Source organism: Macaca fascicularis, chromosome 14 (genome assembly GCF_037993035.2).
Source record: "Macaca fascicularis isolate 582-1 chromosome 14, T2T-MFA8v1.1".
NCBI lineage: Eukaryota > Metazoa > Chordata > Mammalia > Primates > Cercopithecidae > Macaca > Macaca fascicularis.
The window spans coordinates 100,126,877-100,149,450 of record NC_088388.1 but is presented as its reverse complement, the minus strand read 5'-3'; the positions used below and the strand labels follow the sequence as shown (position 1 = coordinate 100,149,450).

The 22,574-nt window shown below is 38.5% G+C and overlaps 1 protein-coding gene across 1 annotated transcript in view; it reads left to right on the top strand.

The window, feature by feature from the left end:
• The window catches only part of PGR (progesterone receptor), a 92,853-nt gene that overhangs the window by 27,689 nt on the left and 42,590 nt on the right, over positions 1-22,574 (top strand). The window contains exon 3 of the mRNA XM_045371127.3: positions 11,005-11,121. Within this exon, the coding sequence (XP_045227062.2) occupies positions 11,005-11,121 (117 nt within the window). The remainder of the gene's footprint in view (positions 1-11,004; positions 11,122-22,574) is intronic.

The window sequence follows — 22,574 nt, the reverse complement described above, 5'->3', positions numbered from 1 at the left end:
TGAAAAACTGGTCTGAACCTTTGTCTCATTCTGCATGCATCTTCAGAATATGCTGGATGCTAGAAAACATACAAAAAAACTTTAAGGAATAGTACAGCGAGTATCTGTAATCAATAATTTGAAGGTAAGTTGCAGACATCATGACATTTCACCTCTTAAGACTTCAAAATTCATGTCCTAAGGACAAGAACATCTTCCATTATAACCACAATATTATCACACCAAAATTTTAACATTGATAAAACTGGCTGATAATATTCAGCCAGTATTAAAATTTCTTCAGTTTTTCCCAAAATGTTTTGTATAGAATTTTTTTTTTCATTCAGGATCCAGTCAGGAATTGTGTATTTTACTTGGTTGACAACTCTATTTAGTTTTCTTTAATCTAAAAAGATCTCCCACCTTTGTTTGTCTTTCAGGACATTAGCATTTTTTTTCAGGAGTCTAGGCCAGCTGTTTTGTAGAAAGTTCCATAATCTGGCTTTGTCTGATTTTTTTCCCCCACATAATTATATGCCAGTTAAACATTTTGACAAGAATCCTACACAGGCCAACGGTTCTCAGACACTGATGTCATGACCCCCTTATGTGCGTAAAAATTGCTACAAGCCCAAATAAATTTTGTATACATGAATTATCTCTCTCAGTATTTACTGTGTTAGAAATTAAAACTCATAATGTTTTAAAACTTTTTATTAGCTCATTTTTTAAAAAAGCCAACCCATTAGACACTAATTATTCAAACCAAAAAATGTAATGACAAGAATGACATTGTTTTACATTTTTATAAGTCATTTTAATGTCTATCTTAATAGAAAACAGCTGGATTCTCATATCTGGATCTACAGTCAATCTGTTCCAATATGTTGTTTTGGTGGAAGCATGGGAAGAAAATGTGGCCTCACACAGATACATAGTTGGAAAATGCGGGAGTATTTTAATTGTCTTTTCAGACTTGACAAGTGGTGGCCATTTCATTAGAAATTACAAAAGGAAGATTCTCTATTTCTATTATCCCTTCTGTTTTATCAGCTCTAAATATTTTTAATAGTTCTCTCTCTCTTCCAAGAGGCAATTTGGTAGTCTTAAAATACATTTAATAATGGAAAGCCAAACATACTTATTATTTACTTTTAATTTTCAAATTTCAAAGTTGTGAGTTTGTGCCCTAGTAATCTCCAGTGGTTTCCAGTGAGTTCCTCTTGTTTCTTTCATTCTTTCTCTTCTTACATATTATTATGTACTCATGTTTTTTAAAATATATATTCAGTGTGTTTTAATCACTTGAACTAGTTCTTTTTGATGTTCAAATGGTTTTAATTTTGGTTGGTGTGACTTATCAGTGGTCAATGAGAGACAATTTTATTAGCCCTCAGTAAAAGCAAATCATCTGTCACAGCAAAGCATCCCAGGCTCAACTTGCAGATTTCCTGCCCTAGTCCTGGATCAGTCATTTCCCCAAGGAGCTCTGATTCCTTTTAGATGAAAATTATATTAGATGTGAAAATCTGAATTCCTGCTGGAGTTGTCTTTACTTCTGGGCATTTTCAGTGAACAGACCTAGAAAATATCTCTTTTTGAAAAAGTAAGGGGATCATGAATTTATACCATGATTTCTCAACCTCACACTGTTAACCTATTGGGCCACATAATTGTTGCAGGGGGGATGTCCTGTGCATTATAGGATGTTTAGCAGCATTTTTGGTCTCTCTGCAATAATACCTACCCTCTAGTTGTATAAACCAAAATTGTCTCCAGATATTGTGAAATGTCCTGGTGGGGAAGGGAGCAAAATTGCCTCTAGTTCAGGATTACTGGTTTACATTTGTATTTCTAGCAAAATCAAAATCATTGCTAATTGTTTTATCGATATGTAGTGTGTGTGTGTGTGTGTGTGTGTGTGTGTGTGTGTGTGTGTGGATTCAAAATACTAGTATCAGCATTATTACCTCTAACAACAAAACCTGCTTTGTAGACTAGCTCTTCCATCTCCTGTATAAAATCTTAGGCCAGTCCTATAGATTTTAATCAGAAGAACCATCTCATTCCACTGATTGTATTAGTCTGTTCTCATGCTGCTGTGAAGAAATACCTAAGACTGGGTAACATATAAAAGAAGGAGGTTTAATTGACTCACAGTTCCACATGACTGGGAAGGCCTCAGGAAACTTACAATCATGGCGGAAGGGGAGGCGAACATGTCCTTCTTTACAAGGCAGCAGGAGAGAGAATGAGTGCCAGTAGGGGAAATGCTAGACTCTTATAACACCATCAGTTCTCATGAGAATTCACTGATTGATCACGCTGCTCATGATGATCACGAGAAGAGCATGGGGGGAAACCACCCCCATGATTCAATTACCTCCCACTGAGTTCCTCCCACAACACGGGGTGATTATGGGATTACAATTCAAGATGAGGTTTGGGTGGGGACAGAAAGCCAAACCATATCAGTAATCAAAATGCCCAGGGAAGCATTATGCCAAATTTACAAATCCTCTTCTAAATTTAGATTTCTTCTTTGCCCCAATTCAGCACTCACTGCTTTGAGCTTGAAGCCTACAGGGAAGAACAAATAAGATCTGCTTCTTTTCTGTTTATGCTGCCCACACTCACCCACTGGCAGCTGATTTTGACCCTTCCAGGGCCAGGGTGTGGGAAGAGAAGTTAGACAGAGTGCATAATTTTATACAACAAGCAGGAATTTTACTGTCACTGGGGTTATCTGTGTTTGGTGGGAGATTACAGGCTACTCTTCCTCTAGTGGGATACTTTGGTGAGATTCGTGGAGATACCTTACTGAGAGGCTCTAAATGTAATCCTGTAGTCCTGTAATGCAGTAGACACCTCTCTTCTCTCTGGACATGACCGTGACCCTGTGCTTCTGGATTTCCGCTGACTGACCCTACACAGACTCTGTTGGATCACAGTACTCTCTAGGTTGTCCTCTTAGCTGGAGCTAGTTTTTAAAAGAAAGAAACCTTTATTGATAAATATTTTCAGAAAAGCACTCAAATTAAAGATGTAGAGCTCATCAGTAGGTAAATGAAACCATGTTGTTATCACTCAGACCCCGAAATTTAAAGATCATTAGGTTCCAGAAGCTCCATTTTGCCCCTTTCAATCATTCCCCAAAAGTAACCGCCATCCCAATTTCTAACGTGATAGATTGGTTTAAACTATTTTAGAACTTTACATTAACGGAATCATATAGTATTTTTCTGTGTCTGCTTATTTTACACAACATTATACTTACGGAGTTCATCCACATTTTGCATGGAGCTAGACATTTATTCTCGTTGCTGTGTAATAATGCATTGAATAAATAAAACCACTTGTTTACACATTCTGCTATAGGTGATCATTTGGGTTGTTTTCAGATTGAGGCTATTATGAACACTGCTGCTATAAATATTCTTGTACAAATCTTCTATTTTTTGCATGTCCCTACAGATAAGCTTTTCATTTGCCTCTCCAAGGACGCTGGCAATTTCACTGGTCCTGTACCAGTCTTTGTTCCTTGGCCAGGGTTCCTATACCACGTGATAGTGAAAATTCACCTCCCATTAAAGGCCAATATTTTATTTTGTTTATGTTGTTTTTAGTCATAAATGATTTTTGTTCTCATCCTGACTTTTGGACAGATTCCTGGCTTCCTGGCATTTTCTGTATAGTGTTTTCTAGCCCTGTTTTCATTGCTAAGGCAGGCTTTTAAGGTTCTACATTTTTATGCATGTAGTTCAGCCCTGCCACTCTCTTCCATTGGGACTGAAGTAATATATCCCATCCTGTTATGGGCTTTAAACCCCATTTCTTATCTTTCAGGCATTTCTTATATCTGTATCTGAAACTTTTTTGGATCACCGCAGAGTCCAGTTAAGTTTGTTCCTCTGGCTTTCATTTCTTTTTTCTTTTCTGGCTTATGGAGATTTACGTACCCTTTTTTCCAGACTGTAATTAAGCAACATGCTTCTATCATATTTTCTCCAGTATTTCTGTGTTTGTGGTAGAACGATTGCCCTCATATGGACCAGCTCATGTTGCTTCAAGCCCATGACTGGCGGGTCACACCATATTGACTTTCACTATTTCATTCCTTAAACTGCTGAATGTATATTATTTCCTGCCATTTTACTATGGATTTTCCCCTCCTTTTCAAAAATGCTGTGAAAAATTGTGAACTCTCTCAGACGTAAGTGAAATATGTTCACCTGTGCTCATATTGAGAAACAACACAAACAATATAAAGTTCTTCTTTTACAGGTAAGTCCTTTTCTTGTTTATGATAAAGATATTTTATTTCCTTTAAAACGGAATTTTATTTGTCATCTATCTAAAATTTTTGTAAGTCACTAGGCAAATAAAATGATCTAATCACATTTTGATAGTGCTTTTATTTTCACAGAATATTTTTTAATAAGAGTAACACTTGGGGCTGGGCATGGTGGCTCACGCCTGTAATCCCAGCACTTTGAGAGGCTGAGGCAGGTGGATCACAAGGTCAGGAGATCGACACCATCCTGGCTAACATGGTGAAACCCCGTCTCTACTAAAAAACAAAAAATTAGTCAGGCGTGGTGGTGGGGCCTGTAGTCCCAGCTACTCGGGAGGCTGAGGAAGGAGAATGGCATGAATCCGGGAGGCGGGGCTTGCAGTGAGCCAAGATCGGCCCACCATGCTCCAGCCTGGGTGACAGAATGAGACTCCGTCTCAAAAAAAAGTAACCCTTGGAAATTAGATGTTAAAAATAGTCTTGTTAGACTTCACATTTAATTATGGTCTATTACTATAAAAAGGCAAGAAATTGCTGAATAAAAGGCATTCTGTAAGAAAAAAGTTAAAAGGGGGTAAAAAATCAGAAGCAAGTGACTATTTACTATATATGACAATAAGTGAAATATGTCTTATACTGTTGAATATAACTATATTTACAAATATAAGTGAAACCATAGGTATAATTGTATATACACTTATCTAACAAATATTTATCAAACTGTATTTGACACAAGAGTTAAAAGTATCAAACTAATTAGTTCCTACTCTTATAGAACCTAGTAGCTATAGGCACACAGTATATAATAAGAATACGTTCTGTGCAGTTGGTACACAGAAGAAATGTCTAAAGCCTTTATGAGAGCAGTCAGGTAAGACCAGCTGACGGGAGCAGTTAAGCCAAGGCTTGAAAGATGAGTGAGATTTTGTTAAGTTGATAAATTGGAAGGAAGGGAGGAAAGTCATAGAGGCATGAGAGATTTTGGGGATAATCCAAGGATGTTAGTACTCTGGAGCATAAAGAATATGGGAAAGAGTATGTGATTAGAAAGAAAAGACATAACAGTTTGAACTCACCCCCTGCTTTCTGCACCCTAAAACAGATCAGTTTTGCAAGGAGAAAGAAGTGTAGTGCTCTATTAAGCTCCCCAGGTTTCAACAGGGCCAGATAATGCATATATTAAGGGAGAGAGCTAGATAGCGGCTCCTACTGGAGTGAACTCCCCTATTTATCCCCTATTATTTTGTGGTGGCTTATAGCTTTTGAGTGTTCCTAAATGTCTTATACTCCTGGTGGTGACAATGTAGGTAAATAGCAAAGATGGTTAACAAATGGAATGCTCCGAGTCTTTTAATATAGTGACTTGTTTTACACTTGTTGTATAGTGACAATGTTCTGTTGGACCAAGGAGAAGAAATAATATGCAATTTGAACCATCAACTTATGGTTTATGATGAGTGAGCGAGTAGATCTAGACAGGGATGTGTTTCTCAAAACCAGGATATAAACTGGGGACTATTGTCTGAAGAAAATGGTAACAACTGATGTTATGTTAGATTTTCATCTTTTTCTAGATTTCCAGGAAAATGTTGTGACAGAGCTAATGCATTTGTGGCTGACCTTTCTTCACCTGCCTATACAGCCGGGTACCTGATGGAGGGACACATGTAGTGAATGGCTTCCTCTGCATTCATTGCATTCTTGGTGGCTCTGAGTCCTGGCCATGCATTATGGTTCAGAGGCAATGCCTGGGCCTCACGCCAAATTATCTTAGTCAGCTCTAGTTGGAACTGGCTAGCTACAACATTTCTTTATTTCAAAAAAATTGCTTGAGAAGATAAACCTATAACTATACCCCCTATATTTTGTTTGCATGATGATGCATCTACTTTGCAGTTTTGATGGCTCATCACTTAGTGTTCAAGATGATGAAAAGTTAGAGTGAATTGAGCTTCCAGATTTCTTTAAACTGTTCCAGTCTGTCACAGGCAGTCTACAATGATATGAGTTGTGCCAACCTCTCAAGGTCGTGACTTCATGCCAGTGTCCTTAATTATTAAATATTTTCCTTCCCACTCAAACTTTAAATATTGGACCTCTAAGTCATTTTTTCTTCCAAACTTATAAAAATTGCATTCTGTTTGTTAACTATAATTTCCTTATTTATACTCATATTTAAATTTATACTTACGTTTAAATTTATTTGGTACTTATCATCAGTCTCTTCATACCAGACTTCCTACCTCATACATTGCTTGCTGTAACTTATCTATTGTTGACTGGATTACATCTTTAGGAAGAGTATACTGGGGCCTTATTTCCCAATTTTATGCATGTTTCAGAATATCTTTAAGTTGCCTTTAAACTGAATAAATTGACTAGATATAGACTTCTTGGACCACATTTAGAAAAATCTAACTATATTTGAGATTTACATGTATGATAATCATAATTATAGTAGACATTTGTTAAGTACTTGCTATGTGCCAGACTATTCTAAGCTCTTACATGAGCTTGTGTATTCCTTAGATCCAATCCAAGGTACTAATGTTATCTTCATTTTAATTGCCAAATGTCATCCAGCTACTAAGTGATGAGATTGACATTCACACTTAAACAGTACTGCTCCAAAGTCCATATGCTTAACTTTCTATACTACCTCTCAAGATAATTAACCTAAAATGTTTAACTGTGTGGCCTTGAGCATGTTATTTAACTTCTAGATGCCTTAGTTAACTCTCTATAAAATGAGAATAATAATACCTCCAAAGGTTGTTTTGGTGATTAAATGAGTTAATATATGTCAATAGCTCATAACAATTCCTGGCACACAGTAAGTGCTTAATAATTGTCTGTTGTTCTTTTATTATTTGTGGATAGTAAGTTGCAGATCTGAGCTTTGAACAAGCAGTTTGGCCTCTAACTTTGCTCTTTGGTACTACAATGTAGCGTCAGCAATTAACATGGCATTTTAATTTAGTGAGGGAAAACATGGATTAGTCAGTAAACAGTGTTGGGATATACTCAATACTCAAGTAGATACTCAATACTTGTTGAATGAATGAGAGTTTTATAAAAGTATAAATACATTCACTTAAATACTAACAAATAAATATTAAGAACCATTTAGATTTGTATAGACAGTTTGGAAATATTTTAGTCTGTTCCACTGCAATAAAAAAATACCTTAGACTGGGTAATTTATAAATACAGAAATATTCAGAAATATTTTCTGACAGTTCTAAAGGCTGAGAAGTCCAAGATCAAGGTGGCACAGATTCCACATCTGGTAAGAGCCTGCACTCTTCTTCCAAAATGGCGCCCCTTGCTGTATCCTCACATGGCAGAAAGGACAAAAAGGACCAAATTCGCTCCCTCAAGCCCTTTTGAAAGGTGATTCCATCCATGAAGGCAGAGACCCCACCTCTTAATATTGTTGCATTGGGGATTAAGTTTCAATATAAAGTTTGAAGGGGACACAAACATTCAAACCATAGCAAGAAGGAAGCAAAAATGAGAAGAGATGCATGATTATCAAATTGTAGGTTATTAGGCCGGGCGCGGTGGCTCAAGCCTGTAATCCCAGCACTTTGGGAGGCCGAGACTGGCGGATCACGAGGTCAGGAGATCGAGACCATCCTGGCTAACCCAGTGAAACCCCGTCTCTACTAAAAAAAAAATACAAAAAACTAGCCGGGCGAGGCGGCGGGCGCCTGTAGTCCCAGCTACTCGGGAGGCTGAGGCAGGAGAATGGCGTGAACCCGGGAGGCGGAGCTTGCAGTGAGCTGAGATCCGGCCACTGCACTCCAGCCTGGGCGACAGACCGAGACTCCGTCTCAAAAAAAAAAAAAAAAAAAAAAATTGTAGGTTATTTTCTGTTTTGAATTTCCTTATGTTCTTACAGAATTTCTCTAATAATACAATTCATTATATAATTTGAACAGATAACCACTAAATTGTATTTTTTTAGATATTGAGTTTGAGGTACCTAGAAAGATGACTGGAAGGTCAGAGCTCATATTGAGATTTTGGGACCATCAAAAGATAATGAGACTACCCACAAAGTGTGTGCAGTGGCGCACAACACATAAGGACTAAGCAAAGTAAGAGGACTTGACAAAAGGAACTTAAAAGGAACTGCTGGAAAGACAGGTGAAGAGTCAGAAAAGAGAGGCCCCAAAATATGAATCAGTGGGACAGGCGGGGAAAGAAATCACCTGAAGCAAACGATTCAGAAGATCAGGAAAGCATTCACAGCATTTAGGAATGAAAAAATCTTTGATGATGTTAAGCGATTTTATAAGAATAGTGACTACACAAGTCAAATTACCACATAGGAATAAAGAAAGTTAGGTAGAAACAGCAAATGTAGATGATGTTTTCAATAACTTTGATGACCAAAAAAAAGGGGAATGGATTCCGGGAGAATCTAGAGTGAGCTAGGGTTCCTTTTTTTGGTGCTGGAACTTTTTTGGATGGAAAAATAATGAGAGAGCAGGACATCACTGGACAGGAGAGACTAAAGATTTTAGGAGAGCAAGGAGGAAATCGATGGGACAAGACTTGAAAGCAGATAGGAAGGAACTGTTTGAAGGACGAAAGCAAAAACGGTTGGTAAAGAGGACTCTGAGACACTGAATAAGGAGGTGATATTGTAGGCCATTTTAGAAATATAAATGAGACAGATGAGCAGCATGCCAGCTTCTGGTGTTTAGATCAGACCTTTTTCCTTGGTATTTATGACCTGGAAGCAGAGAGTAGGACAGCCTCCCTTCAAACAACAATTACATCTGTGTGCTCTATTTCTTGAAGTCTGTTTTCTGTACAGAGTAGAGAACCTTGCCGGACACGGTGGCTCTTGCCTGTAATCCCACCACTTTGGGAGGCCGAGGCGGGCAGATCACCTGAGGTTGGGAGTTTGAGACCAGCCTGACCAATATGCGGAAACCCCATCTCTACTAAAAATACAAAATTACCCAGGCGTGGTGGCGCATGCCTCTAATCCCAGCTACTCAGGAGGCTGAGGCAGGAGAATTCCTTGAACCCAGGACGGGGAGGTTGTGATGAGCCGAGATTGTGCCATTGCACTCCAGGCTGGGCAACAAGAGTGAAACTCCGTCTGAAAAAAAAGAATAGAAAATCTTGCTATTTTCTGTTCTCTCTTCTTATGAGATACCAATATAGGGTCTAAATAGATGATCGATTGATAGACTGACTCACACACACCTTGCTCTCACAGTCACTCCTATACCCTAAATATATAACTTGTGGTTAAAAAAAATAAATTAGAGTCAAATCAGAAAGTAGCATGCAGTACACTCTGCTAACCTCCTGTAGGACCGGCATTATGTGCACAAAAGTCAGCATAGATATGAGGCTTCACAGTTACCCTTTATTAGGTGAAAGCTTAATTCCTGGGACTCTAAACAAGAGACGAACACTACTGTGTGAGTGTTCATGAACATAAGTTTCTAGAGGCATATATCTTTATGAAAATATTTGTGCTTTTCCAGAAATGCCCGAGGTCAGGAACCTTCTTGATATCAGCTGTCACATAGATAGGGCCTTTTGGCGTTTTTGCCCTTTGCCATTTAGGCTTATCCTTCCCCTGCTTGATTAAGTACATGTTGTAGGTACCTCTGAGTTCCTTTACTGCAAACTTTGGCCAGAAGACTCTGATTTTAATCTTAACTAATGTAAATACTACAGGAAAATTCCATGATCTTTTAAAATTGTTTGTCATGTTCATAAGTATAAGTAGGCTGAAGTAGGCTGATGATACTAAAAGACTCACAGTCTGTTTTAAAGAATTTTTTGGGGAAAAAAAGAGTGTCAGAAAAAGTAAATTAACATTTACATGTTTAAGCTGAATTTTTTTATTTTTGTTAAATCTAAATAAATTAGATTGTTCCATGCCTTATTAGCATATTTGTGGTTTAAAAATCATTGTTGAATATTAAATTTATGTGCCAGACCTTTTTAAAGGCATCCATAGTTTCCTCTACACAAAGTGACCCCAAGGTGATGTGTGATGTGTATCATCTGTACTTCTATAATTTTTCTCTTCTTTATTGAGTACTTCTGTCTGTTTTAAGTTCTTCCTTTATCATTATTTCTGTTCAAGGTATTTTCCAATGTGTAGTCAAAATAAAGCAGGTATTAAATTCAGTACAATAAGTGCCCTTTTTTTACGTGCTCTTCTGTTGATTTCTTTAAGAGAAAACCAGCTCTGGGACTTTTCCAATAGAACTAAGCATTTAGATTTTTTTAAAAAGTCTATTCCAGAGGCCTCTTCAATTCTTTAGTCTGTATCTGTTTTCTTAAAGGCATCAATGTCAGAAAGAAAGGTTTTACTAGAATTTGACCACCTCATACAACTAACGCTTATCAGCAACGTGTAGCTAATCTTGAAATGACATCTAAAGGCAATCTGATACTGACACCATTAAGAAAATAAACAGAAATCTTTTGCAAAAGATTTTTAAAGGAGCCCTAGGATTGATTCTTCAGCTATGCTCACCTCATTGAGGCTCCTAAAGGCACAGGTAAAGTACTGAGCAGTTTTATAGCTTCACGAACATTCAGCTGTGCCAGGCAGGAAGCTGGCTAAGTCATGCACTTGCTGATGTGTGTCTAGTCTCTATTTCAGTTGTCACTGCATAGAATTTCCAGTGAATCTTAGATATTGTAAATAATTTTGACTCATTTTTTTTTTTTTTTTTTTTTTTTAGGGCAGCATAACTACTTATGTGCTGGAAGAAATGACTGCATCGTTGATAAAATCCGCAGAAAAAACTGCCCAGCATGTCGCCTTAGAAAGTGCTGTCAGGCTGGCATGGTCCTTGGAGGTAATTCTGGTGTTTTCATCAATAGTATACTGTGTAATATTTATACTATAAAACTGTGTGTCAGAAAATTGTAATTTCTTATTCATCTTTATTTTGTTTTGTTTTGTTTTTGTCTTGATTATTTGCAGTGACTCTGCACATGTGAGTGTCTGAATGAAGCAACCAATACCATTCCGTTAACTTTACAGGTTTCCAGCACATTGAAACTGTTAAGAGAAGAAAACTCCATTAATCTATATTGCCTATAAGTAGAGGTTATGGGCAATGCACTGACCTGTCATTAAGTAGTATGTGTCGGAGTTTGCTGCCCATATCCTGTGTGACCACAGCCCTTCCTGGGCATCAGTCTACTTATCTGTAAAATGAGAGCATTAACGTTCCTTTCGGCTCAAAAATTGACTCTGCAGATTGGTCAGGTACCATTGCTTACTAGCTTCTGCAAGCGATTGATTAAAGCAATCACTTTAGGAATCTATTTGGTGAAGAGTTATATTAGTAATTCCCTTTTCCCATATTTTTATTAGAATCTCTAAAACTTTCAATAATATAGCGCACATTTAAAAAATTAACGTCAGATAGTGACAGATAGTTTGAATGAAAACAGCGGAGTGAGGGAGATCAAGCGAGCCAAGGTTATGCAAGACAATCCTACTCCCTTGCATTTTTTCACTTAGCCACATCCTGCACAACACTGTCTGGAAATCGTGGCTTTTACATCTAGATATAACTTTTAAAAAACATAATAAAAATATTACATAATTGTTAAAGCTAAAAATGCTTTTTCAGTGCACCAACTATAAACAGCTTGTGTTCCAGTGATGTTATGTGGATTTTCCTTTGGGAAATGCTATACTGAGACCAATGCTTGTCAAATTTAAAACATATACAGCTGTCACCTCCTTTGTTTTTGCAAACATGCTGGACCAAAATTAAGCACCCAGGTAACATGCTGGGTACTTTACATTAACTCATGTAATTAGATCACTTATAGAATTTTATAATTTCTTGATTAAAGATTTATTTTCCTAAGTTAAGAGCAGTGATTAGGTTGACAGTAGTACCTGGCTTAAGGAGGTGCTCAGTAACTCTCTATTAGCTGAATGAAACCACAATCTCAGCAGATTAAAATTGTTTTTGAGTCCGACACCTCAATTACCACCTCTTTGTATTTCTGTTTCCACTCAGAAGTCTTAAGGAGCCTCCTCAATTTTAGAAAATACAACTTTCTCACAAAATCACACATCTAGTCAATGTTGGAGCCAGAAGAAAGACCTGAAGGTATCCTGACCCTGGCGCAGCCATTGTTTTCTCCTTGGCATGCTTGCCTTAGATAGTAGCAGAGCCTCTAATGCTGACACTTAGATTCCACTAAGATCTTTAATCTTGAGTGTTTTCCCAATGACTTTAAAAGACTCTTCAATTTTATCAAAGAATGGAAATGGCAGAGTTCTGGATAGAACGTTCAGAATATTCCTGGGGATCAGCGACATAACCTAGAGAATTTTATGTTATCTTTTAATATTCTAGGGCTTTATTTATTTATTTATTTATTTGAGACACTGTCTCACTCTGTCACCCAGGCTGGAGTGCAATGGCACAACCTGAGCTCACTACAATTCTGCCTCACAGCTTCCAGCGATTTTCCTGCTACAGCCTCCCGAGTAGCCGGTATTACAGGCACCCGCCATCACGCCCGGCTAATTTTTGTATTTTAGTAGAGACAGGGTTTCACCATGTTGGCCAGGCTGGTTTTGAATTCTTGACCTCAGGTGATCTGCCCACCTTGGCCTTCCAAAGTGCTGGGATTACAGGCGTGAGCAACTGCACCCGGCCTTTAGCATATTATTCAAGCATCTATAATTCTTTATCTTCTGTAACCAAACTGCTTGTTACTTTAGCCTGTTACTCCTATGCTTTCCAAACCATATTCTATGGGCTTCACAGCTATTGCTACATTTTCATACCTTTTATATTATTTATTTGCTTAACTCTACTCCCTCCCTCCCTCCTTCCTTCCTCTTTCCTTCCCCCCTCTTCCCCCTCAATCATTTTCTAACTTGTACCCCATTCCTTTCTTTCAGTAACTGTATATTGAGCCCTTTCTAGTTACCAGATACTATTCTAAGTTCTGGGCATATAGCAGCAAACAAAATGGACAAAATTCCTGCCCTCATAGATCTTACACTGTGGGAGGAGGAGCAACAAATGTACATGTCAAATAATCATAAGTGCTGTGGAAAGATATTAAGCAGAGTTAGTAGGGATTATCAGGAAGCAGACTCACTACTGAACTCGTTAGTCTAATAATATTTTTGTTTTACTTAGCCTCTTCCTGAGCAATAATATCTCTGAAATCACGGATTTGATATGCCAGTTATAATTTTTCTAAAAGACATTAAAATAAACTCTTAACTATTTAAATATATATTCAATGTACCACCTAAAAACTGCTTGTATACCATAAATGAGTATGTGTTACACTCTGGAAAAGAGCATATTAGACCATTTTTTCCCAGCTATTGCAGCTCTATTTATTTTCTCAGCTTTTATTTAGCTTCAGTGGGTACATGTGCACATTTGTTACCTGGGTATATTGTGTGACACTAATGTTTGAGGTACAAATGATCCCATCAGCTCGGTACTGAGGTACTGAGCATAGTACTCAATAGTTTTTCAACCCTTTCTTCTTCTTCCTTCCTCCTCTAGTAGTCCTCAGTTTCCATTGTTGCCATTTTTATGCTCATGAGTACCCAATGACTAGCTCCCACTTATAAGTGAGAACATGCAGTTTTTGGTTTTTTGTTCCTATGTTAATTTCCTTAGCATCTTGGCCTACAGCTACATCCATGTTGCTGCAAAGGATATGACTTCGTTCTTTTCATGGCTGCATACTATTCCATGGTGTATATATACCACATTTTCTTTGTCCAATCCACTATTAATGGGCACCTCGGTTAATTCCATATCTTTACTATTGTGACTAGTGCTGTGATGAACATGTGAGTGCATGTGTCTTTTTGATAGAACAGTTTATTTTATTTTGGCTATGTATCCAGTAATGGGATTGCTGGGTCTAATGGTAGTTCTGTTTTAAGTTCTTTAAGAAGTCTTCAAACCAGTTTCTATGGTGGCAGAACTAATTTACATTCACACCAACAGTATATTAGTATTCCCTTTTCTCCACAGCCTCACCAGCATTTATTAGGTTTTGTGTTTTTTAGGTTTTCTTTTTTGAGACAGAGTCTCATTCTGTGACCCAGACTGGAGTGCAGTGGCACGATTGTGGCTCACTGCAGCCTCAATCTCCTGGGCTCAAGTGATCTTTCTACCTCAGCATCCTGAGTAGCTGAGACTACAGGTATGCACCACCACACCTGGCAAACTTTTTATTTATTTATTTTTTGTAGAGATGAGGTCTCACTATGTTGCCCAGTCAGGTCTCAAACTTCTGGGCTCAAGTGATCCTCCCAAAGTGCTGGAATTACAGGTGTGAGCCACCATGCCTGGCATGAATTTTTAATAATAGTCATTCTGATTGGTGTAAGATGGTATGTCATTGTAGTCTTGATGTGCATATCTTAATGATTAGTGATATGGAGCATTTTTAAATGTTTGTTGGCTGCTTGTATGTCTGCTTTTGAGAAGTGTCTATTCAAGTCTTTTGCCCATTTTTTTGATGAGATTTTTTGCTTTTTCATCTGTGTAAGTTCCTTATAGATTCTGGATATTAGACATTTGTTGGAGGCATAGATTGTGAATATGTTCTCCTATTCTGTTGGTTGTCTGTTTACTCCATTGATAGTTTATTTTGCTGTACAGAAAGTCTTTAGTTGAATTAGGTCTCACTTGTCAATTTTTGTTTTTTTTTTCAATTGCTTTTGAGGACTTAGTCATAAATTATTTCCCAAGGCTGATATCCAGAATTATATTTCCTAGATTTTCTTTTAGATTCCTGTAGTTTGAGGTGTTATATTTAAATCTTTAATCTACCTTGAGGTAATTTTTGTATATGGTGAAATGTAGGGGTCCAATTTCATTATACTGCATGTGACTAGGTAGGTATCCCAGTACCATTTATTGAATAAGGAATTCTTTCTGCATTGCTTATTTTTGTCAACATTGTCAAAGATCAGATGGCTGTAGGTGTACACCTGTATTTCTGGGTTCTATATTCTGTTCCATTGGTCTGTGTGTCTGCTCTTGTGCCAGCACCATGCTGTTTTGGTTACTGTAGCCTTATAGTATAGTTTGGGATTAGGTAATGTGATGCCTCTGACTTTTCTTTTTGTTTAGGACTGCTGTAGTTATTTGGGCTCTTTTGATTTTATATAAATTTTAGAATAGCTTTTTCTGGTTCTGGAAAAAATGTCATTGGTAGTTTGATAGGAATAACATTGAATCTGTAGATTGCTTTGGACAGTATGGCCATTTTAACAATATTGATTCTTCTAATATGTGAACATGGAATGTTTTTACATTTGTTAGTGTCATCTGTGATTTCTGTTAGCAATGTTTTATAGTTATCCTTGTAGAAATCTTTCATCTGCTTAGTTAGATGTATTCCTAGGTATTTTGTGTGTGTGTGTGTATGTGTGTGTCTATTGTAAATGGGATTACTTTCTTGATTTGGCTCTCACCTTGAATGCTATAGTTGTATGGAAATGGTACTAATTTTTTCAGGTTTATTTTGTGTCCAGAAACTTTACTGAAGACATTTATCAGTTTTAGGAGCCTTTTGGTGGAGTCTTTAGAATTTTCTAGGTATAGAATCATGTATTATGCAAGAGAGATAGTTTGACTTCTTTTTTTCGTGTTTAAATGCCTTTTGTTTCTTTCTCTTGCCTGACCGCTCTGGCTAGCACTTCCAGTGTTAATAGGAGTGGTGAGAGTGAGCATCCTTAACTTGTTCCAGATCTCAAGGAAAATTCTTCCAGCTTTTGCCCATTCAGTCTGATGTTGGTTGTGGGTTTGTCATTGTGGTCTCTTATTGTTTTTAGGTATGTTTCTTTGTTGCCTAGTTTCTTGAGGGTTTTTATCAAGAAGTGGCATTGCATTTTATCAAAAACTGTTTCTGTGTCTATTGAGATGATCATATGGTTTTAATTCTTTTCATGTGGTAAATCATATTTATTGATTTGCATATATTGAGCTAACCTTCCATACCAGGAATGAGGCCAACTTGATCGTGGTGATGTTTGATTTGGTTTGCTAGTGTTTTGTTGAGAATGTTTGTGTCTGTGTTCATCAGGGATATTGTCTTATAGTTTTCCTTTTTCACTGTATCTCTTACAGGGTTTGGTATCAGGGTGATGCTGGCTTCAGGGAACGAGTTAGGGAGGAGTCTTTCCTTCTCGATTTTTTGAAATAGTTTCAGTAGAATTGGTACCAGCTCTATTTTGTTCATCTGGTAGAATTTAGCTGTGAATCTCTCTGGCGAGGGCTTTCCTTTTGGTTGGTAAGTTTTTTATTACTAATTCCATTTGGAACCCAATATTGGTCTGTTCAGTGCTTCAGTTTTTTCCTGATTTAAACTTGGGACATTGTGCGTTTTCAGGAATTTAATCATTTCCTCTAGATAGTGTAGTTTGTGTGTGTAGAGGTGTTTACAATAGTTATCTAAGGATCTTTTGTATTTCTATGGGATCCATTATGATGTCATGTTTGTCATTTCTGTTTGTGTTTATTTGGATCTTCTCTTTTTTCTTTGTTCGTCTAGCTAGCTGTCTATCAATCTTGTTTATCCTTTAAAAAAACAACTTTTGGTTTTATTGATTTTTGGGTCTCAATTTCATTCAGTTCTGCTCTTTAGTTCTTCCTTTTCTTCTGCTAGCTTTGGGGATAGTTTTTTCTTGTTGTTGTTTTTTTTTTTTTTCTTAAGTTCCTCTAGGTGTGATGTTAGATCATTAATGTGAGATCTTTCTAACTTGTTGACGTAGGCATTTAGAGCTATAAACTCTCCTCTTAATATTGTTTTTGCTACATCCCAGAGATTTTGGTAAGTTGTTGTCTCTGTTTTCATTTATTTTAATTTTTTATTTCTGCCTTGATTTTATTGTTTACTCAAAGTTATCCAGAGCAAACTTTTTAATTTCCATGTAATTGTGTGGTTTGTGCAGATCTTCTTGACATTGGCTTCTCTTTGTATTCCACTGTGACCTGACAGTATGACTGGCATGATTTTGATTTTTTAAAATGTATTGAGTCTTGGTTTATGGCCAAGGATGTGGTGAATCTTGGAGTATATGTTCTGTGTATGTTCTGTGTACAGATGAGAAGAATTTATGTTCTGTGGTTGATGAATTATTCTGTAGATGTTTATTAGATCCAATTGGACAAGAATTGAGTTTAAGTCCAGAATGTGTTAGTTTTCTGCCTTGATGATCTAATGCTGTCAGTCCCCCACTATTGTTGTATGGCTTTCTAGGTCCTTAGAAGTCCTTGTTTTATGAATCTGGGCATATATTGAGGCCAATGTTGAGGGCCAATGTTGAGGGCATATTATTTAGGATAGTTAAATCTTCTTATTGAATTGAATGAATTCATTAGGCAATGCCCTTCTTTTTCCTTTTTTACTGCTGTTAAAGTCTGTTTTATCTGATCTAAGAATAGCAACCCCTGCTCTTTTTAGTTTTCTGTTTGCATGCTACATCTTTCTCCAACCCTTTACTTTGAGCCTATGGTTGTCATTACATGTAAGATGGGTTTCTTGAATACAGAAGATGAATGAGTCCAGTTTTCCTAACTGGTTTGCCACTCTGTGATTTTTTTTTTTTAGATGGCATCTTGCTCTGTTGCCCAGGCTGGAATGCAGTGGCGTGATCTCAGCTCACTGCAACCTCCATCTCCTGGGTTCAAGCAATTTTCCTGTCTCAGCCTCCCGAGTAGCTGGGACTACAGGTGCCTGCCACCAGGCCTGGCTAATTTTTGTATTTTTAGTAGAGATGGGGTTTTACCTTGTTGGTCAGGCTGGTCTCAAACTCCTGATCTCAGGTGATCCACCCACCTCAGCCTCCCAAAGTGCTGGAATTACAGGTGTGAGCCACTGTGCCTGGAGCCACTCTGTGACTTTTAAGTGGGACGTTGTATTAGTCCATTCTCATGCTGCTATAAAGTACTACCTGAGACTGGGTAATTTATGAAGAAATGACATTTAAATGACTCGCAGTTCTGCAAGCTTAACAGGAAGCATAGCTAGGCAACCTCAAGAAACTTACAATCAAGGCAGAAGGTGAAGTGGAAGCAAGCACATCTTACCATGGCAGAGCAGGAGAGGTAGGTTGGGGGAGTGCCACACACTTTTAAATCATCATATCTTGGGGGAACACACTCACTATCATGACAACAGCATGGGGGAAATTTGCCCCCATGATCCAATCACCTCCTACCAGGTTCCTCCCTCAACATTGGGAATTACAATTCAACATGAGATGGGATGGGGACACAGAACCAAACCATATCATTCCGCCCTGGCCCCTTCCAAATCTTACGTCCTTCCCACTTTTCAAAACACAATCATGCCTTCCCAATGGTCCCCCAAAGTCTTAACTCATTCCAGCATTAACCCAAAAGTCCAAGACCAAAGTCTCATCTGAGACAAGGCAACTCCCTTCCACCTATGATCTTGTAATATCAAAACGAGTTAGTTACTTCCAAGATACAATAGGGATATGGGCATTGGGTAAATGCTCCCATTTTAAATGGGAGTAACTGGCCAAAACAAAGGAGATACAGGCCCCATGCACGTCCAAAACCCAGCAGGGCAGTCATTAAATATTAAAGCTCCAAAATAATCTCTTTTGTCTCCATGTCTCACATCCAGGGTATACTGATGCGATAGGTGGGCTCCCAAGGCCTTCAGCATCTCCACTCTGTGGCTCTGCAGGGTACAGCCCCCGCAGCTGCTTTTACAGGCTGGCATTGAATGCCTGTAGCTATTCCAGGCACACAATGCAAGCTGTTGATGGATCTACCATTCTAAAATATGGTTGATGGTGGTCCTCTTCTCACAGCTCCACTAGGCAGTACCCCAGTGGGACCTCTGTGCAGGGGCTCCAACCCCACATTTCCCCTTCACACTGCCCTAGTAGAGGTTCTCCATGAGGTCTCTGCCCCTGAAGCAGATTTCTGCCTGGATATCAAGGCATTTCCATACATCCTCTGAAATCTAGATGGAGGTTTCCAAACCTCAACTCTTGCCTTCCACATACTCACAGGCCTAATACCATGTGGAAGCCACCAGGGCTTTGGGTTTGCATCCTCTGAAGCCCTGGCCCAAGCTGTACCTTGGCCCCTTTTAGCAACAGCTGGAGCTGGAGCAGCTGGAATGCAGGGCACCATGTCCCAAGGCTGCACAGAGTAGCTAAGCCCTAGGTCTGGCCCACAAAACCATTAATCCCTCCTAGGACTCTGTGCCTGTGATGGGAGGGGCTGCTGTGAAGGTCTCTGATGCCCTGAGACATTTTCCCCATTGTCTGGACTGTTAACATTTGACTCCTCTTTAATAACGCAAATTTCTGCAACAGGCCTGAATTTCTCCCCAGGAAATTTTTTTTTTTTTTCTTTTCTACCACATGGCCAGGCTGAATTTTTTTTTTTTTTTTTTTTTTGCTGTGCTTCACTTTTAAATGTAAGTTCCAGGTTCAGATAATCTCTTTTTTCATGCATATAAGCATACATGTTTAGAAACAGCCAGGTCACATACATCTTGAATGCTTTGCTGCTTAGAAATTTCTTCCACCATATACCCCAAATCATCTCTCTGAAGTTCAAAGCTTCACAGATCTCTAGGTCAGGAGCAAAATGCCACCAGTCTTTCTGCTAAAGCATAGCAAGAGTGACTTTTACTCCAGTTCCCAGTAAGTTCCTCACTCCATCTGAGACCACCTCAGTCTGGAGTCATTGTCTATGTCACTATCAGCATTTTGATCACAACTATTCAACAAGTCTCTAGGAAGTTCCAAACATTCCCATATCTTTCTGTCTTCTGAGCCCTGCAAACTGTTCCAACCTCTGCCCATTACTCAGTTCAAAATCACTCCCACATTTTCAGGTATCTTTTTAAACAGTGTTCTACTCTCCCAGTCCCAATTTTTGTATTAGCTCATTCTCATACTGTTATAAATAACTCCCTGAGACTTGGTAATTTATGAAGAAAAGACCTTTGACTCATTTCTGCAGGCTTAAGAGGAAACATAGCTAGGAGGTCTCAGGAAACTTACAATCATGGTGGAAGGCAAATGGGAAGCAAGCACATCTCACCATGGCAGAGCAGGAGAGAGAGAGGGAATGACAGGGGAAGTGCTACCACTTTTAAACCATCAGATCTCCTGAGAACTCACTCATTATCACAAAAACAGCATGGGAGAAATCTGCCCCTATGATCCAATCACCTCCCATCAGGTCCTCCCCAAACATTAAGAATTAAAATTCAACATGAGATTTGGGTGAGGACACAGAGCCAAACCATATCAGGCATTTAGACCATTTATGTTCAAGGTTAATTTTTATATGTGAGGTTTTGATCCCTAGTTTAGTTGTTAGCTGTTTGCTTTGTTGTTTCTATTGTGTTTTTGCTTTGTAGGGTGTGCAGGCTATGTGCTTAAGTGTGTTTATGTGGAAGCAGGTATGGTTCTTTTGTTTCCATGTTTAGAACTCCCGTGTAAAGATCTCTTATAAGGATGGTCTAGTGGTAACAAATTCCTTTAGCACTTGATTACCTGGAAAAGATTTTATTTGTCCTGCACTTATGAACCATAGTTTGGCAGTATGTGAAATTATTGTGGAATTTCTTTTAAGTATGTGGAATTTCTTTTAAGAACGCTGAAAATAGGCCCCCAGTCTCTCCTAGCTTGCAACCCTCTGCTGAGAAATCTGTTATTATCCTGATGAGGTTGCCTTTGTATGTGATCTGCATTTTTCTCTGGCTGCCTTTAAGATTTTTTTTTCTGTAATGTTGCCCTTGAACAGTCTGGTGACTATATACCTTGGTGATTTTTTTGTTGTTGTTGTTTTATTTTGTTTTGTTTTGTTTTGAGACAGAGTCTCACTCTGTCACCCAGGCTGAAGTGCAGTGGTGAGATCTCGGCTCACTGCAACCTCTGCCCTCCAAGTTCAATGGATTCTCCTGCCTCAGCCTCCTGAGTAGCTGAAATTACAGGTGCCTGCCACCTTGCCTGGCTAATTTTTTGTATTTTTTAGTAGAGACGGGGTTTCACCATCTTGGCCAGGCTGGTCTTGAACTACTGACCTCATGATCCACCTGCCTCAGCCTCCCAAAGGCTGGGATTACAGACGTAAGCCACCACGCCCAGCCAGTGATGTTCATTTTTATGGTATCTCACAGGTGTTCTCTGGATTTCTACCTCTCTAGCAAGATTAGGAAAGTTTTCTTGAATTATTCCCTCAAATATATTTTCCAGTTTGTTTGCTTTTTCTCCTACTCTCTCAGGAATGCCAATAGTTCATAGGTTTTGTTGCTTTATATAGTCTTATATGTCTCAAAATCAGCTCATTTAAAATAATTTTTTTCTTTATTTTTATCAGATTGGGTTAGTTCACAAGACCAGCCTTCAAGCTTTAAAATTTTTTCTTCTGCTTGATCCAGTCTATTGATAAGGAATTTCAAAATATAATTGAAAGCTTTAAGTGAGTTTTTCAACTCCAGAAGCTACTATTGATTTTTTTTAAGATGTTCATTTCTTTCTTAATTTCCTAGATTGCCTTAGAAGTTTGTGTTGGTTTTCAACCTTGTCTTGGATTACAGTGAACTTCCTTGCAATCCATGCTTTGAATTATTTATCTGTCATTTCTGAGTTTCCATCTTGGTTAGGGACCATTGATGGAGGGCTAGTGCAATCCCTTGGTGATGTCACTACAATCAGGTTTTTCATTATGCCAGAATTCTTGCACTGGTTTCTTCTCATCTGGAGACACTGGCACTTCAAATTTTTGTAATTATTTTCATGTGAGTAGGAGTTTTTCTTTTTTTTTCTTTCCCTATAATGGTATTGTTATTATTTTAATGATAATTTTTTTGTTTCCCTTTTCCCCTTTTTCTAGGGGTTGTGCCTCTACAGAATGCTGGGTAGGGTCTTTTCACTTTGATTCTACAGCCCTATGTACTTCTTTCATCAGGTTTTATACTGGGCTCTGCAGGTCATCCCACAAGCCCATAGGCGGCACTTATAGGTAAGAGCGGGCTGTGACCAATGTGGCTGGATATATACTTGATCGTTGTTTACTAGCGAAAGCTCTCCATTGACTCAGGCAATGGGCTGATACTGATTCGTAGAATGCACGGTAGTCGGCACTCCCTGCTCAGCCCCAGGGAGATGGGAGCCACAAAGGGCAGGTTTGGACCCAGCAGGTCCACCTGCAGGTCCCCTGATGGCAGGCACAAGCACCAGTCCCAAGGAAGAATCAGTAGGTGGCCCCCAAGCACCCAGAGTTGGACA